Genomic DNA, 18,710 nt, shown 5'->3' with positions numbered 1-18,710 from the left:
CATTTCCTTCCTATCTATCGTAAAAATTTGGGCAATTTATCAATTATGTCAAAGCACCCTGGTTAAAAACTCATGTTCACATTTGATAAAAAAATGGTGTGGGGTTTTTTTTAGTATGTCATTTTAATCCTTACGGGTTCAGCAACTATAAACCTTAAGTAATATCAATAGCATAAGCAGGTGCGCTCACCAGAGGTAGTTAAATGGTTCTTCATTGTTTAATTTGACCAAATACTTCAGAAATTACTTGATTCTGCTCATTGACAGTGTACGTGGAAAAGTTAGGCATGCAAAAGCTGAAATAGCCACCAACCTTGAGTTTTGCGGCATGAGTTTGAGTTTTGAAGCTTAGTATCCTTGCTACACATTGTTGTGTGTAAACTGTCTAGAAGGACACTATTACAGAAGAAGAACTTGAGGAGTTTTAGCAACCATATAAATGCAAACTCTCACAGCTCCTGCTTGAATGCACGTAGACGGAGCAGCGCATCTCTCAGTTGTCTGTGCATGATGCACCCAGGTGGCAAATGGCTTGTAATAGCCATTACTCTGGGAAATTTCCAGTTGTTGTACAAAGATGTGAAGCATTAGAAGAATCCTGACATCTGAACCTTCCTAAATAACATAACTTAGCAAATAATGTTTTAAGTTCTTTTGAAAACCAAGTAATGCATGGAACATTACTTCCAGCTCCATATTGCAAGTGACTGGAAATAAAAGTATCTTGGCCTAACAAAATCTAGGAAAGACTGGCAGTGAGCAAAAGAAAATCTTCTATGACCAGAAAATAGTTCCAAAGTTGGAAAAGTATTTTGGAAATACATATTTGTTATTCATTTTATTTACAGATAATAACTCTTAAGTAGCAAACCTCCCAGTTAGGCCACAATAATTTGGGCTCTTAACAGACAGCTATTAGTGCCTGTGATATAATATCACTTACATCAATTTCAGTGGTCCAGCATTGACCAGAGAAGTAAAAAAGTAAAAAAGATCAGTTTCCAGCTCATGTTTAAAGTGAATAACCATCCCGCTGTATTTTTAGTACAATGGAAAGAGCTGTGATAGTCGCATGGTAAGGAACAACTCGGTCTCTACCAAGTGCTACGCAAGCTGTGTAGCTTGCTCTTCAAAAGGGTAATAAACAGTCCTTTTAGTCTGCCCAAAGCAATAAGAATAGAAGTGATTCAACAGCACGGTAGCCTAAGCGTGTCACTAAAATGTGGTCTTCTGGAAACTGCTTTTTAACACAATAGGACTATTACTTGGCCAGCACAGTTGATAGCCACATGCTTTTGTTGCCATGAGCTGTGAGAATCAGTAGAATCAGAGATTGCTGTAGAAATGTGAATGTACTTTATGATGGTCTGTAGTAATTCTGTACATCTCTTATGTCTGTGTTCTTATAGCCACTTGGGCACTGAAGTAGCTGAAATGAGAAAGAGGCAGCAGTCACAAAATGAAGGAGCATCAGCTGTGTCTCAAGCACCTGGAAACCAAAGGCCCAACAACACATGTTGCTTTTGTTGGTGCTGTTGCTGCAGCTGTTCATGGTATGTCCTGTAGTATATTTGGTTCCATATCTGCCACAGGTAAACGATGAGAATGGAAAGTGCCAGGCACTGGGAACATGCAAAATTCTGGGAGAGGATTGCTGCCAAGCGGCACAATTCAATATGTCACTTAAAAATTTGATTAAACAATTCCCTGATTTGGTTGGACATCTTGTGAGGGGGAAGAGGAGAGAAGAGTAAATTGAAGCTATATTTACCCTACTTAAACCATAACTAAATGAGGAAATTTCAGTTGTAAAACTAGTATGTATGAATGAGACTTGATATGGTTGTTTTGTAATTTGCATTCAAAGGGGTTTTTTTCTGCTTGTACTTTTGATATTGCAGTTCTCTGCATTCAGGGTGGTAAATGGGAGGTGGTCATAAATGTGAATATATGGTGACCTGTTTTACTACTTAGTTGTTGCACAATATATATTCTGTAAATCCAAAAATGCAAGCCTTAAATTCCACTTTATCTTTTAACTGGTGTGGCATAATTTTAGTGGGAAAAAAGCTCAAAAATTGTGGCTGCTTGTCTTTTCCTAAACAAAGAGTTCACTTGGAAAGTCAAAGAATTAAAACCAGTTTCAGAAATAGCTTTACATTCACAGTGTCTTGAGATGCATCAGTTTTTATTTCTCTTTTTCATGAACATAGTTAGTGTTGAAATATAAAGTAATTGACGTGCAGTATTGTTCAGAGCCTGTGCATCCTATTACATACACAGTTCAGTCTTTTTGGAGTGACCATTCCTCTGTGTATCTCTGTTTTCACTTGAATCAGCCATCTGGACCCAATCTAAAATCTGAGGCTATTTGCCCCCAGTATATTAAAAAATACATAGCAGCATGTATGCACCAGGCATCACATGGGACAGCTTTTTACAAAATGCCGCACCGTGGAGGCAGTACCAGGGTGGACCTGCCTTGGCTGTTACTTCCAATTTCACCTGAAGGCAGAGGATATTTGGAGCAAGGATGAGTGAGACCTCATGCTTTTATGAAGTTACTTTGCAATGTGTTCAATCCATACAGCAGAGACGTGGAAATGTATTAAGTGGGAAGAAAAAGGGAGAATGTTTTGCCATTGTTATCACTGCTTTGTGACAAGGGCACAATGTAAGATTAGTTGTACTGTTACAGACCAGAGAGGTCCATTTAGCTCAGTATCCTATTTCAGGCAGTGACCTGTAGCAGATGCCACAAGGAAAGGATAAAACAAGTGGACATGTACCTCCTCAGCCTGCCCACAGCAAAACTCCTCACAGCTTCTGCCAGTCTCCAGCTCAGGGACTTCCTGGCCCACAGGTTATTTCTGTGTGTTTTATAGCCCTTGATGGAATTTTCTTTCATTAATTTGTCCAACCATTTTCTGAAGCGACTTCCTGAACTCATCTAAACTTTTGGCATCCAGAGTTTCCTGTAGCAATAAATTCTACAACGGACCTGTGCCCCCTGTGAACTATTACTCCCTTTTAATTATTTTAACCTACTAGATGTTGATTTCACTTGATGCTTCCTTGTCCTTATGACTGTGAGGAACAGTGAATAATTGTTCCTAGGATGATCAAGATTTTATAGGGTTCTCTCATATCCCCCTTCAGCTGTCTTTTCTTAGTCTTCTCTGTTTTTATCTCTGTGATACAGAAACTGACCCAGATCATGGTTTATTCTTATCTCTCTTCTGTCTATCCACCAACCTTGTGTCTCCCTCTGTACCTTTCCTATTCTACTGTCTCCTGTCTAACATGTGTGACTAGATCTGTTGCAGTAAAGACATGGGTGCACCACGTTTCATGTTTGCTCTTGGTTTTTCAGGAATTCCTAGCACTCTGCTTGCCTTTAACTAACCCCTGAGAAGATGTTTTCATAGAATTATCCACCATGACTACAACATCTCTTTGCTGAATGAAAATAAAGCTCGTCGTAGTACATGTACAGCTAGGGTTGGCTTTTACCTTGCATACTGCAACATGAATGGCCATAAAAGTATCAGTCTAATTTCTAAAACTTAAAGAGAACCGATTTTAATTTTTAAGCATGCTATAGCTCAAGAAGTCTAATTTGACAACTATATTTTGAAGCTTTCACGAGCTTTATGACTCCTAGTGCCTCCACTCCTCAGAGTGCAATACTGTTATATATTTGAACAGTTGTGCATATGAAATCTAAATTAGGACAATTATTGCTTTAAAATGTAGGATGTCCCTTCAGCTGCTCATTATTTTTTTTCTTTTCTGTTAATATCCTGCTTTTCTGGGGGTTTGGGGTTTTGAGGGTTGGGGTTTTTTAGAAAGTAGATTAGACTGAGCATGGAGAAATCCTGTCAGTTTAAGCCAGTTTTCAGGATTAAGTCAAAGAATGGGTCAAAGAGGATAGTGACTTCATTTGCATTTTGTAAAATCAGAAAGGGAGAACAGATGATGTAGTAAGTCTTTTCCAGCTCTATCTTCTGTGATTCCACAGTGGAAACTCCATTAGAGGAGAGATGGGGCAAAACTTTGAAAAAGCCAATATGAAATGTTTCAGAATCTCATTTAAAATGAATTAATTGGTTCTGGTGCCAAATTTGTTTGGTAACTTTGAACTGTCCAGGTACAGTACGGATTACTGTTCTTGCCTCAGTTGTGTACCCTAAAAAACTAGTTTTGAAAAAAATACATAACAATCTTGTCACTCATTATATAGGGGTTTATAGGTAGGTAATTCTCTAGAGCAGTTCTCTGTATCAGGAAAGCCTAATCGACAGTTGTAACAGGTTCTCTGGACCTAACGTAATGACATGCTTTCCCTAGTTCCACAGGTCTTTGTATTTGAGTAACTTGAATTTCTCAAGAGATACCTGCCTGGAAGTGTTTCTGGATTTATTCATGGTGATGACAATGCTTTAACTGTCAATATTAAGATTAGGAGACTTTTCTTCTGTTTTTCCACCAGCCTGTGTGGCTGAGGACAGGTCTTACATCTTAACTTCTTAATGCCTCAGCTTCCTCACCATTCACAGAAATGGGGGAGGTATATGCAGCTTTTAATAAGAAGCTTTCACTTTTATCTGTTTGAAGAGTTAATTAAATAGTTCATATATCCAAACAAATCATTAGAATTCTAAAAATATCTTTTGTGAATCATGTGATGTTTGTTTTCTGCTGTTCCACCCTGTGTTACAATCAGAATAGGCATTAAGTCTTCTGTTTGCTTAACAGCACAGGCAAATATTCACATCTTTGTTTGGGAAATAGTACTTTGCCTAACAGAGGCTTGTTAACAGCAAAAAGTTAGATCAAAAATTTATTCAATACATCTTATTACAAACATATTTTTTTTTTAAGTCTCTAATAATTCTATCTTACAGGTAACAAATATTTGGAGTACTTCTCTGCTGTTGTTGGATAACTGGTAGGCAGCTCAGCCCCACGCAGCCACTTGCTCACTCCTGCCCCATGGGATGAAGGAGAGAATCAGAAGGGTGAAAGTGACAAAACTCCCAGGCTCAGAAAAAGACAGTTCCATAGATAAAGCAAAGCTGTATGCACAAGTAAAGCAAAATAAGGAATTAATTCACTGCTTCCCCTGGGCAGGCAGGTGTTCAGCCACTTCCAGGAAAGCACGGCTCCATCGCATGTTAACAGTTACTCGGGAAGACAGACACTACAGCTCTGAACCCCCCTCTTTCCTCCTTCTTCCCCCAGCTTTTATTGCTGAGCACACTGTCAGATCCCTTTGGTCAGCTGGGGTCGGCTGTCCTGGTGCGTCCCCTCCCAGCCTCGGGTGCAGTGCCAGCCTGTTCGCTAACAGGGCAGCGTGAGAAACAGAGGAATCCTTGATGCTGTTCAGCAACAGCTACAGCACTGGTGTGTTATCAGCACTGTTTTGGTCACAAAGCACAGCACCATATGGGCTGCTATGAAGAAAATTAACTCCATCCCAGCCAGACCTGCTACATCTATTGGCACTGATAACTGTCAGGACAGTAAATTGCTCAGTTTACAAGAGTAAAGCAGGGCTGATTACCAAGGTTTGATCAGATTGGAAAAGACAGAGGTAAGCAGACTCCTTACATTGGGCATTTTATTGTAATAGGTATGGTGGTATGGTCAGGGTGTTGCCCAGCTAGCTTAAGCCCTGAGCTGGTACCTGAGCATCAATAGTGCAGGAAGCAGTCCTCCCAAGTGGAGAAAATAAAGTGTTTCTGAGGTTCCCAACAGGAAAAGCTTGTCCACTGACTGCAGAGGCAGATGATATATCCCTCTGGAGATCTTCTAATAGGACCTTCCTCTCTCCACTGGCCATATACAGGCCTTAGGTGCTTACTTGAGGAAGACTGTCTCACTAAAGCATCTAAGAGACAAGTACCAGCCAGCTACCTAAGGTGCTGGAGTGAATCTCACCCTGTGTCTTAAGTTTCCACAAAACACTGTTCCCATAAAGGACAGAAGAAAAGGCTTTCTTACTAGGTGTAATTTCAATTACTTGGGTAGCCCGAGAGTTGCAAAATTTGCAGTAAGACCCCTGACAGTCTATAATTTCCTCAATTACACTTTCTCCAGAGCGCTGCACATCTAGTATTTAGTGCTACGGCTTTAGAGTTTTGAGCTCAGCTTGGCGAGGTAGGGGTAGAAGCCTGCTGTTTCACCTCCCCAACCTGATTTAGCAATCCATTACTCCAGCTTTACGAGCAGACATGAAGTCAGTCATTCTCTTTGCAAACACCTGTAAGTCACATTCTTCAAAAAAAAACCCTCACAAGATGCTATCACAGGGATGTTGGTTCTTCTGCCAATTTGATTTTGCTTCCTTTTTTTCCCCCCTCCCAGAGCAGGAGTCATACATTTAATCCTTTCTTCCTTTCGTAAGGTGCTCAGTGAATTTTAAAGCTGAGGGACACTCTGATGCCTGATAATCCCTCTCCTCTTACAACACACAGAAGGCTCAGAAGGCATCTATCATCTGCCCTGCAAGAGACCGTAGCAGTACGGGAGCCTGGGGAATGGGACAAGGCTCCCAGGGGATAAGTGAAGATGATCACACAGCTTCACTTGGTTCTGTAGCTCAATTCAAATGTGCGAGCTGGAAGACCTTTACCTTAAAGGGAACCATTAAAACAACTGCTGAAGACTCTTGTGAAAGAGGGAAAGGGACTCACATGTCCAGCAGCTCTGAGCTGTCTTGTAAAAAGCTATGCCTGCCATTTGATTTCTTGTGACCCTTCCATGACTAGTTTCCCACACCCAAGAGATGCCAAGGAAGATAGGGTGTTTGCCAGCTTGGCAGTAAACAACAGTTGCTCTTGGCAAGAAACCTTTCTCCTCCAGTTCTTATAACTTGCCTATGACTGCTGTGAGTTACATCTGAAACTTCTTCCTGATGACCTTGTTACACAAATATTTTTCTTTATTAAAGGGAACATTTTTCTTGCATGGGTTTAGCAGTTGACTTGGGTCTACAAGAAGATATTTCTGTAACTTGCACCATGAATATGAAATGACAGATACAGTTCTAAGGACAATTTTAAATTACTTTTTTTTTTCTCTATGGGGTTCAACATTTTCCTCCTCTTAACAAACAGATAGTACTCTAAATGAAAAACACAAACCCAAACAATATTTTTTTGCACTTCTCACCTTTCCAGTACTTTGAGATGAATATTTTTTTCTGGTGTATTCAGTGTGAATTTGCCATTCAAAAATTGTGTCTAAACTTTGCATGACTACACAAGATAAACCCTAGGGGTTATAGTCATGGCTGCATTATCTTATTTAACTACGGTAGAAAGTTTGGAGAAGAGGGAAGCAAAGAAAGGATAGAAACAAAAAACAATTTAATGCAACAAATTATAGCCACATGTTCTGAAATACATGGAAAACAAAATCCATGTTCTTCCTATACTTGTCTGCAGCAGATCTTTTATACTAGGAGTAGACTAGATGGTATAAAAAGAGTCATGCAGGCTCCAGAATTTTGTTAAAGCTTTCAGAAAGAAAATTAATTAAATCTTTATCTTTGAAACAAAAGCACTCATTTTAAAAAATATTTTTGGGTTTCAATTTTATTTTTTATTACAAACCTATTTTTTAAATTTTTCTTTTCCTCCCTGAACACATAGGACAACGCATCTGAAACAGATGTACTCAACTCTCTGCATTTTACCTTTTTGAAACATCATACCCGAGAAAAGCAAATATGGGAAAGTGCATCAGGAATTGTTGTACTCTAGTGCAGGCTACTGTACTCTATTTTATTGAAATAGAAACTGATATTTTTAAATATTTAATGGGAAAAGATGTTTTATTCTGAGCCTTTTTACACTTTAAACTACTTTAAAGACACAGGACTTCCATATGTCTTTATCATTTGCTGTTGCAGAGGTCAAAGATGAAAACATTCTCTGTCTTTCCTGGAAAATAATTTATTCTGAGGGATAGTGGGCTTAGCTAGCACAGGAACTCATGCCTTATGCATCTATAGGACAGCATCATCTGTATCCTCACAGTGCAATGAGCAGCACTGGTGCTTTCTTCAGAATGGAGCACCAGTTCTTCTGACAGGTAGAATTTAAAGCTGGATAAAATCCATTTTATGACCTGTCACGCAACCTACCAAATGTGATATTCTAGTAAATCTAGTAAATCAGTCTGAACTCACCTTGCCTTTAAGTCCACATATCCTCAGTGCTGAGGCCATGAGAGAAAGCTGCCTGGCAGACATTCTTGTTGTCACTGGAATGCACCATGGGGTGAGTGTGGGGTAAGGATTTACTTAGTCCTCAGAAATGGGCCTTTCAAGGTTCCCTGAGCTACTTAAAATAAGAAATTTAAATTCTCAGCATTTGGAAAAACAAGCAGAAGACACTCTAAAAATAAATAGCTTGTCAAATATTTTTTTATACTTTAGTAAGTTATGTTAACAGCACTTATTAAATAATACCCAAGTATTTCTTTTTGCTTTAAAGCCAGAGAAAGGGATGATCTCTAAAGTTAAAAAAATCAGAAGGGAGAAGCATGTGTTCCTAATGGGTATGATATTTAATAGGCTCACTCTGCTTTATGATTCAGACAGTGCAAGTGTTTTTGCGGTAGTTTTATGGATGTTTAGCTCCTCAGGGCAGGCTGGGGACAGGTGGCTCTGTGCATGCTTGTTTACACAACTCTCCCAGGGCATCACAGCCTGACTTGCTAACCTCTGGGCTTGTGCCCTTCTGTGGCACTGAGCCAGATTGTCAGTGTTAGCCTAATAATTCCTGGAAGTCTTCTCTCTCCTTGAGACAGAGCACAGATATACCTCAGATGTGATTCCACACACAGCTTATCCCAGAGCTCCAGAGGTGGTGAGTAAAGGCAGCTTTGACCGCTTCCTGCACCTCCCTGTGAAGCAGATGTGAAATGCTACTGTTTGAAAGAGGGGAGCACGTTTATTCTACATAAATGATGACACAAGGTGCAAAGGTATGCTAGATGAGGTCTCAGGTGTGCTAACTGCAGCAAGCTACTTCTCCATAATTTTTCCTGCATCTACTCTGAAGAGTAAGATGTGAATGCAGGAAATCAAAATGTTACCAGCAAACCAAAAGAACTATAGAAATAAAATCTACAAAAAACAAAATTTAATGTAAAAACAACTAAAGGAAGCTTAAAATTAACCTGTTTAATCTCATGAGAGCCTGCCTCGGTCACTGTGGAGCCCTGTTCTAAATTAATCAAACACATCTCATCTCCCGTTGTGAAAAAGCAGCCAGGAAATCCCTATTTCCAAGGTCATCCAGCACCTTTTATCTTCCTCTTTTTTTCTTCTCAGCCCCCTGCCACCTGCCTCCACAGCCCTGTGGAAGCACAAGCCCTTGTACAGCCACGGAGCAGGGGCAGGGGCTGTGCACCAGCCAGCTCCTGCAGAAGCGGCTTTGGTACAGGTCATTGCTTTGTGGGACGTGCAAAGTAAATCAAAATCATGCAGTTTTCTAGGAGAAATCTGTAAGCTACACACTGCATTTATTGCAGCAAGTGTCTGCCAAGGAGCATTCACTAAGGTGCTGCTGGCCTACCATGAAATTGTGGTGGAAGCACAAAGACACACAAGACGTATCAGCCATCCAGCATACATAATTCATTTTAAATTCCTTTTCAACCAAGAATTCTGGTTTAAAAAAAAAACCTTGAAAAAACTGTAAACTGAGACTAACTGCATGTAAACTGATAGATGTTTCTATTTTCAAAGGTATGGGGTAAACTTGTTCCTCCCCATAATAAAATAGAAGTCTAATGCAAAGAGTGGAGAAATAGCTTCTCGGGCAGCCGGTCTGTTAACTTTGATCACAAGCCAGTCGTAGAATCCTCATTAACATCAAAACCAGCCCTGGGCTCTCTGGGCCAAGCTTTCCTAGTATCAGGATTTTATCCTTAATATTTTAAACTTTGAAAGTTCATTTCGTTTTGAGGAACAGATGGAGGCTCATGTATTTACTGACATTTTTACCCATCTGTGATAACATAAGCAGGTTAGAGAATGGGTAGAACATAAACATATTAGCAAAATTTTAATAAATGTTTCTGAAGCTTCACAAACCAAATGCATAGATCCCTCTGTGTATAATACTACTGAGATAAGAATCCCGCATCGGTCTAACTGCAGAAAATAGTCCTATTTCAAGCAAAAAATTCTGTAAAGAAAATTGGAATGCAAAAAAAATAAATAAATCAGAACGGCAATCCTACTAAATTGAAGAATAAATACATGCTCAGAGGGGATTTGGGATAACACAAGGCTCATTCTAATTCAGCTGCACAGAAGATACTGACAGTAGCTCCTTAGAAGGAGATAGCAGACTAAGTCTAGTTAAGTTTAGAAAATTATCTTGATTCTGCCCTGGCGCAGCACACAGAGTGTATTCAGGGACAGCTGCTCTTGAGGAGGCTAGGGGGAGAGAAAGCAATAGCAGAATCACCTCCACTGGGGTAAAGCAGCTTGATGTCTCCTCAGAGGCCGTTTAAGAGATGGATTGCTTCAGAGCATCAGCATCTTGGCTCTCCCTTGCCACTCCTGCCTGTTTCCCAACTGCCTGTGCCAAAATGCTATTCAGTTTGGTGTCTGTGGAACAGTGGCTGAAGGAAGATTTGTATTGTCATGACAGATTTTCTGTCACCAGCGCACAGCTTGACTGTTGCTGTGGAAAAAAAGGAAAAACAAAAAACCCAAGAGCGCCGAGGATGCCTGAGTCCAGTTTATGCTGTGATTTTCAGCTGTTGGGTGTTTGGAGCCCTTGAAATCTCCCCTGATAGGATTTGGGCTGGTTTTTTGCTTCCTTATTGCAAATTTGGCAGTTAGGTATTTACACAAAGATGTGTTAACTCAGGAGTCCATGGAAAACCACAGAAATGGAGAAGTGTGTGAAAGGTCAAAATGGGTCTAAGATCAGAATATAAGCTGAAATAAGGCATGTTAATATATGGTGTCCTTTTAAAGGTGCCAAGGTGGCCTTGCAAATCCTCCAAACTTTGTTCATCATGGAGTATAATAAAATCCTAAACATTTAACATGCAAAACCAACAAAAAAAAGTCTTATCCAAATTAAACACACTGGTTGTTTCTATACTAGTGAACTAAGCAGGGCCAGGGTCAAATACAGGCTCAAGCAATCATCTGTATGTACAGTGAAATTGTTAGCAAGTGTTAACCCCCTTGCAGAGTGCAGGCAATGACCTGTCGCAGGTGCAGAAGCCCTGTTTTAGGTATTGGCTTTACAAACAGGGGCTACGTGGTGCCTTGTCAGGCCGGAGAACTCTCCTAGCTGATTTTATTTGCAAGAATAAAGGTAGTCTGTAGTTCCAAGCTAAAAGGGAAAAAAAAATAGGCTACTTAAATCTGTTAGCGGGAAAATTTCCATCTTACAAAGGTTTATTTTTTAACCGTGTATCATTCCAAATCGGTTTAAAATGTCAGTTAAAACAGGAATAAATGTCTAGCACTTTTAAGAGAAAAAATGAGAGAATGTATCATGGAAATGAGTTGACACCCCAGTAGATAACACTTGTAAGATGGAGATCCTCTCACCAGAAAAGTGGGTCAAACATTCATTATGTGAGGCAGAAAGGCAAGGGAGATGTGAATCTTGTCTAGTCACTCTTAATAATTCCATACGTAGACACATATTTGTCTAGATGGCAACTCTGGCTCTTTTGAAGTAGCTGATTGAGGGCCTGGCACCAGCAGAGGCTGAGCACCCATTACAGCGCAATGGATACCTTTGGTTCCTGTTGGCATCCGTGCCGAAAGTGCTTCCCAGCTCAGGGCCTTGTCTAACAGAAAGTGCGAAAACCAACAGTTAACATCCATCAAACCAGATGCCTGTCATGTATATACAGTCTGGCATGGTGGTTCTCACTCCTGTTTGTTACTTGGACAGATGTTCTGTGTAAGATCCCCCATCTCATTTGATTGTAATGTGGACAAACGTAAACTAGTTTGGTCCAGGCTAATTTCATAAAATACGCCGTTCGTAAACATCATGGTAGGAATTATACTTTACAAATACATACAGCCCTCTTTAATTGAAGAACTTTACAACACCTTATGAAAAGAAAATTTAGTATGAATTTAGTATGAAATGCTCCCAGGCATTTCTTCCCATTTGGAAACTAAATCTATGGAATCAAAGGAGTGACCCTAATCAGGCTCAATTCTTTACTGTTGCTGCTATTTTCATCTCTGCAAACCAATAATAAATTTAAAAAAAAAAGCCACTACAGTAAGTGAGACAAGGCCCATTTGTCAGAATTAATCGAGACCATTAGGCTTGCTTGCTAGTGGATTGGAGGGCTTCTATTCATCAAGTTACCCTTTCAAAGAATACAATTTCTATTTCTTTGAACACTAGACAACTGCCACTTTTAATTATCTCAAATGTATGAAGGAATCGGTTGCAAAATAGCTGTAGCCAGGAGTAAAGACATGGCAAACTGTCTAGTAATTAGATGTATCCATTGTACAAGATGGAATAAGAACAGTAATATTATTCTGAAGGAAGGAATGAAGCTGACAGCCAGACTAGTCATCTGTTGGGTGACCTGACAAGAGAAATACACCCTTGAGTTGAATCTTGCCTAAAGCAGAAACCAGCTCTACAGCAATGAAAGCCAGAGTAACTTCATTAGGAATTATTAGCAAGCAAACTTTGGCAAGCCATGGATTTCTTAACTATACAGAAATTACATTCCACATCTGAGAACAGAAACTTCAAAAATTTATCCTAGAAAAGACTAAAAGTTTCCAAAAGTTGTAATAGCTTCTGGTGTGGCTATCATTATGTAAAAGTGATATAATCTCTAAAGTAGAATCCAGCAGAAAGAATTTTTCTTACAGATTTTCAGAAGAAAAAAATAGATCTGAGGTAAAAAGGAGAGTTTAGGAAAGTCAGATTGCTTTAAATCACTGGTTCTTTCCTCCCTTGCATAGTTACAACTTTTGCTCAATACTAGTCTGAGAGAGAGCGTCCTTTATTTCAGGAGTTCAACTACAGTGCACACTGGTAGTTTCCATCTGCCTTTGGATGCCTGCTGAGCTGCAGTATCTGTAGGTAGGTAGTTTAAATCAGTCACACAGGAACAGAGGAGGAAAGCAAGTTCAGCAAGGCTGTCCATTAAAAGGACTGGTCTCCTTCCACATACCTTTCAGCCTGCATTGACCTTGAGAGCATTTCCCTCCTTTACCATGAAGTCACCCTGTAGTGTAAATTTCATTACATTTTTTTAAGTAGCCCCCAAAAATGTTCTTTAAATGACTTTCTTTAAATATGATCATTGTAAATGTGTTGGTTGTGGCACTGGTGGTGACACCTGGAGTACTGTCTCCAATTCTGGGCTCTTCATTGCAAGAGACCTGGACATCCTGGAGACAGTCCAGCAAAGGGCCACTAAAATTATTATGGGACTGCAGTACCTTTCCTGTGAGGAAAGGCTGGGAGAGCTGGGAACGTTCAGCCTGGAGGAGAGAAGGCCCAGGGGTGTCCTATCAATGTGTATAAATACCTGAAGGTAGGGTGTAAAGAAGACAGAGCCAGGCTCTTTTGAGTGATGCCCAGTGAGGGGACCAGAGACAGTGGGCACAAACTGAAACACAGGAGGTTCCCTCTGAACATCAGGAAACAGGGTTTTACTGTGAGGGTGACTGAGCAATGGCATAGCTTGCCCAGAGAGGCTACAGTTTCCATCCAGTCTCTCCCCAGTTCAAGAGAGACAGTGAACTACTGGAAAGGGTACAGTGGAGGGCTACAAAGATGATGAGGGGCCTGGAGCATCTCCCTTGTGAGGAAAGGCTGAGAGAGCTGGGCCTGTTTAGCCTGGAGAAGACTGCAAGGGGGTCTTATCAATGTCTACACATATCTTAAGGAAGAGTGTCAAGAGGATGGACAAGGCTCTGTTCAGTGGCGCCCAGTGACAGGACAAGGGGCAACGGGCACAAACTGGAACACAGGAATTTCCATCTGAATATGATGAAAAATTCCTTACTATGAGGGTGACAGAGCACAGGAACAAGCTGCCCAGAGAGGTTGTTGGGTCTCCTCTGAAGACATTCAAAACCTGCCTGGACATGATCCTGTGCAACCTGCTGTAGGTGGCCCTGCTTTAGCAGGGGGTTGGACTAGGTATCTCCAGAGGTCCCTTCCAACCCTGACCGTGCTGTGGTTCTCTGACTATTCTGTGATCCTTGGAAATATTCAAAACCCACCTGGAGATGATCCTAGGCAGCCTACTCTAGGTGGCTCTGCTTGAGTAGGAGGGGTGGACAAGATAGCCTTCAGAGGTCTGTCCCTTCCAACCTCAATTTTTTTGTGATTCTGTTCAGCTTGGCAAAGACTACTCTCAGATCTTAAAGGTTTGCAAAACATTTCTAGATATATTTTTTGGTATTTAGGGGAATGACCCTTCTGTCAGGGGTCTCCAGCAGGTTAGTTTTTTCCACTACCAAACCACTTTTGAACATTTTCTAAAAGAAGAAAGGATCAGTATAAAAATTATGTCAAATATCCCACTGCAAATAGTGATCTATGATGGAAGATGTATTGACACATGGATTTTTAATTCTACAAGGCTGTTCTTTCAAATTCTTCATGGGGTCCTAAGGGACAACGCAGTTTGGACAAATTTGAAAGCTTGTCTGCCAAATTTACACTGAATTCAACTTTCACAGAAAATACAGCAGGAGAATATAACTCCTGGCTTTAAAAAGAGCCTGTTAGTCTGACTGTCCCTTATGAACAGAAAAGGTTACCAGACTTTAGATCTATTCCATTTTGCATCATTAAATATGCAGGAAGGGGAACAGAGCGGAACACTGCAGATTTGCTAAAACCTTTTCAGGTACTTGCTTTACTGAGCATATCCCTCTATGACTTACTTTAGCTTAGCATTCATATTTCAGTAAGGATGATCTACCTTCACAGTGGCATGTGGGATGCAATTTAATAACCTTATATAATGATCTTACATAAACTCCAGAATCTTGGCCAAGACTTCCAATTAACAAAGAGATGATTATACTCTTAAGCACTAGATCACTTGGGTTCAATTCTGCTTTTACTCAAGCTGAGGAGTAGCACAAGATAAGTAAGACTATCAGGACAGAGCTAAAAATCTTAACTAATTAGACCTTAATAGCCTCAGATGCTCCAGATATCTTAAACCTTATTTTCCACCAATCTCCTTTTTCTTTTACGATTTATAGTTGAATCTGTAATGACTTTGACCAATTATGCTGAATCCAGCACAGTATTAAGGAAGCACTGCAATTGAAAAGCAGTAAGAGGTAAAGCCTGCTCTCCCCCACCTTCAAAGTATGGCAGAAACACACAATCTCTGATGAACTGAGAAGTTTCCTATTTTTCATCAGGAAGCTCACAGCTCTGAACCATGATGACCTTATCATAAGCCTCAGAAGAAAAGAATTCACAGACCTTATCCAGGTTTTCACAAGAAGAAAGGAAGGACCCTGTTCATCTGTAATGTTTTGAAGTGTACTTCCTTCTAAACTCTCAAATATTGCACAGGGCTAAAAGCTATTCCTTCATACAGAAAAGTGTAAATAGCACTGTAAAAGCAGCACTACAGAACAAAGACAGGAGAATTGTCAGCGATTCCTTCAGTCACCCCTGGCTTGCTGCTACAGCGCGGGTTTCAGAAATAATGACGGTGAACGGGCCATCATACTTGTGTGCAGGCATAAGGCTTTAGACCACATCTCTGTTCCTATGTCGGTACACTCCACATCAATGCCACTCTTCTAAAAATCTCAAAACAACCCCAAAAAACTTAACTTCAAAATAACCCAAAAAAACAAATGCAGGTTTTACTGTGTTTTGGGATTTTGATACTATAAGACATTGATCTTCAAGCTGCTCGCCACAGTTCTTAGTATAAACATGGTTCTGAGTGAAAGGTGGGGCTGCCAACTCTTTGCAGGACTCTGAGAGATGAGGTTCTAATAAACTCCATATATCGTAAATTTAACATATATAGCTGCTGGATTTCCTGATGAACTGTTTTCTTACTAGAAAGTCTCAGTAATCAGAAAGCTTACTGAGAAAAACATCTACTATGACAGAACGGAATTTTTCTACAGAGCTAGGCACAATATTTCATTTAAATCTATTATTTGATTACATTAACTAGAATTACTTATGAAAGACTAGTTAGAACAAGTCACCAACAATGAATGAGACCAAGGCACCTGATTATTTCATTTAAAAATGTAATTATAATTATTTGAAAAAACATCAAAACAAATTAGGAAATTTCATTAATTTTAAACTTTCCTACAAACACTGTTTTGTGGAAAAACCAATTCAGAAGTAAGTTATCTTTTAACTGTCAAATCTGTGCAGAACACAAACTCAGTTCCAGTCAGCTGCATTCTCTATAAAACCCCAGTGGAAGGGCCTATGAAGCAGTTTCTGCATCCATCGCAGGTAGCAAAAATCAGACCAGAAAGTTTCCACCTTGAGCTCCTCCTTGGCCCACAGGATTTATGGTATGCAGAGAGGTGCATATGGGAGCCAGAAGTCTGACTGCATTTCCTATTACTGGATCCTGAGCAAAGCATCTAGGCTTTTCAGTTGAAAGCACATTCACGGCACACACAAGTGCCCAGCCGTCTGTTACAGACTGTTTCTCAGCTGCATGCTCTTCAAACAAAGAGATGGGGAAAAAGGAAAAAATCTGAAGTACAGCACACTACAACACAGCAAAATGAATTGAGGGGGGCAAAATACCACCAAGGAAAATTGCAAAGGAGGAAATTGAATGTTTTCTAGCTGTTGGAAGAGACAAAGCATCTGTGTTTATCATTTGTTTCATTTTTATTTTACTTTTTGTGACCTATCATGGTGGCTTTTATGGTTACAGGTCAAAATGATGAGACCACAGTGTAAGCTGAAACAAGAGCTGGGAAGTTTGTGACTCCACATTCCTCCATCTGAATCTTTGAAATATTGGAGGATTTTCAGCTGTAATACAAAATCTCCAGGATGCTAGCCTTGCAAATACTTGCATTATTTAAAAGAAACCAACACAGAATTTTTGTTTGGGTTTTTTTTTCTTACAGGAGGTAAGTCTTGCAGAATGAGACCTCAAATTTATAAATCCTCCTTGCAAACACATATTTTTTTTTCACTCTAAAACAGCTGAATCCAAGCTGGAGTCTATGCTTGTTTGGTTTTTTTTTCTTTTAAAACCCATTTGGATTATACAGGTCTCTTGCACCATCTTTTCACCTAAGGCAAATGTAACTCTGGCACTCAGAAAACTTAGCACCACAGGTAACTGCAGTCTTTGAAAGGAGTTTATAGTTTCAGTGGACACTGCCAAGTAGGCTGATTATAGCCTTATGGTAATTGTTGGCTTCTCCCCAACAGATTGCCTTCCTGTGTCAGTTCGCTAAACACCATCTCCATCATTTAGTTTTAAGCACAAGACAATTCCTTTTTCACTCAGAGAAGGATGTAGCTTTTTTTCATGAAAGTCTTTTTTTCAGTAAAAAATTTTACATCCTACATTTCTTTACTGAATTCAGTGAAAATCTGTAAATCTTATCTCATTAAAGAACTAGGATGGACACTAAAAAAAAAAAAAAAGAGAAAAAGAAAAAAAGGTTCACATTTATTTTGATGTTTCTTCTTTGGAACGAAATTATCATGTTCTGCTGACTGAGTTAAGACCAGATTCTGATCAATTTGAGTAAATGACTCGAAAGGCTCTTGACCACCATTCCTCTCCGAAGTTTCTCATGGACAACCAATGCAGACATATGGAAATACCAAGTTTGCAATTTTTACTGTTTCACATCTTTCTGTGGATGAACTGCAGGTCACTTATGCTGGCCTTGCAGACCTGCAGGGGTCCCCACAAGCCTCCACTCCAGAAATCATTTAGTGACACTTATTTGGCCAAAGTTTGCTCTACATTTTATGCTTTGCATATACTAGTATTATTACAATGGTCTTGAGTGCTTAAGTCTGCTATTCTTACAAGGAGATAAATTCTCAGAGGTTAGAGATAGGAGACCACAACACATGGCTTTGATGACTGATGCATCCCCTTTCTAGTACAGCCAGGGGCCTGAAGGATATAATGCAAGTTTATCTGAGCCTATGAAAATATCCAGTGCAAAGCATCGCTTCTTCATAAAAATAATAAATCTAGCTCTAGCTTTTCTGAGAATAATTATTCTGGATGTTACTCACTTATTCTAACAAAAAGTGAATTGTTTTCCTCACTTTGATAGAAGCAGGGGTTTAGCCATTCATTCAGCTTAAAAAAAAAAGTTATCCTGCGATAATATTGTCTATCTAACATTTCATTCTCATGGATACCTATTTTTGTGCCATTAAAATGGGGAGACAAGATAGCATTACTGACTAGACTCTAAGTGATTTTGAGATTAACATAGCTGTGTTGTTCTTTATTAATAGATCATGATAATATTTCAGTTATTTTTCATTATTACTGCTTTACAGTTGGCAAAACCATTATGCTCCTCTGTTCATAAACAAACAGCCCTGACACTGCCATAAGACTTAAGTATTCCAGCTGTCAGGAAAAACAAGGTGTCAGAAAAAAAATATCTTTGGTTTCATAGAAGAAATTGAAGAGTGAGAATATAGCTGTCTATTGCA

The 18,710-nt window shown here is 39.7% G+C and overlaps 1 protein-coding gene across 2 annotated transcripts in view; it reads left to right on the top strand.

Annotated features, from left to right (window-relative positions):
• RGS17 (regulator of G protein signaling 17) overlaps nt 1-18,710 on the top strand; it is a 76,119-nt gene that overhangs the window by 43,116 nt on the left and 14,293 nt on the right. For both annotated transcript variants that reach the window (XM_040599340.1, XM_040599339.1), the window contains exon 2: nt 1,410-1,553. In XM_040599340.1, coding sequence (XP_040455274.1) covers nt 1,435-1,553 — 119 coding nt within the window. In that variant the 5' untranslated portion in view covers nt 1,410-1,434. The remainder of the gene's footprint in view (nt 1-1,409; nt 1,554-18,710) is intronic.

Source organism: Falco naumanni, chromosome 6, assembly GCF_017639655.2.
Source record: "Falco naumanni isolate bFalNau1 chromosome 6, bFalNau1.pat, whole genome shotgun sequence".
In the NCBI taxonomy this organism is placed as follows: Eukaryota; Metazoa; Chordata; class Aves; order Falconiformes; family Falconidae; genus Falco; species Falco naumanni.
This window is presented reverse-complemented; position numbering and strand designations above follow the sequence as displayed.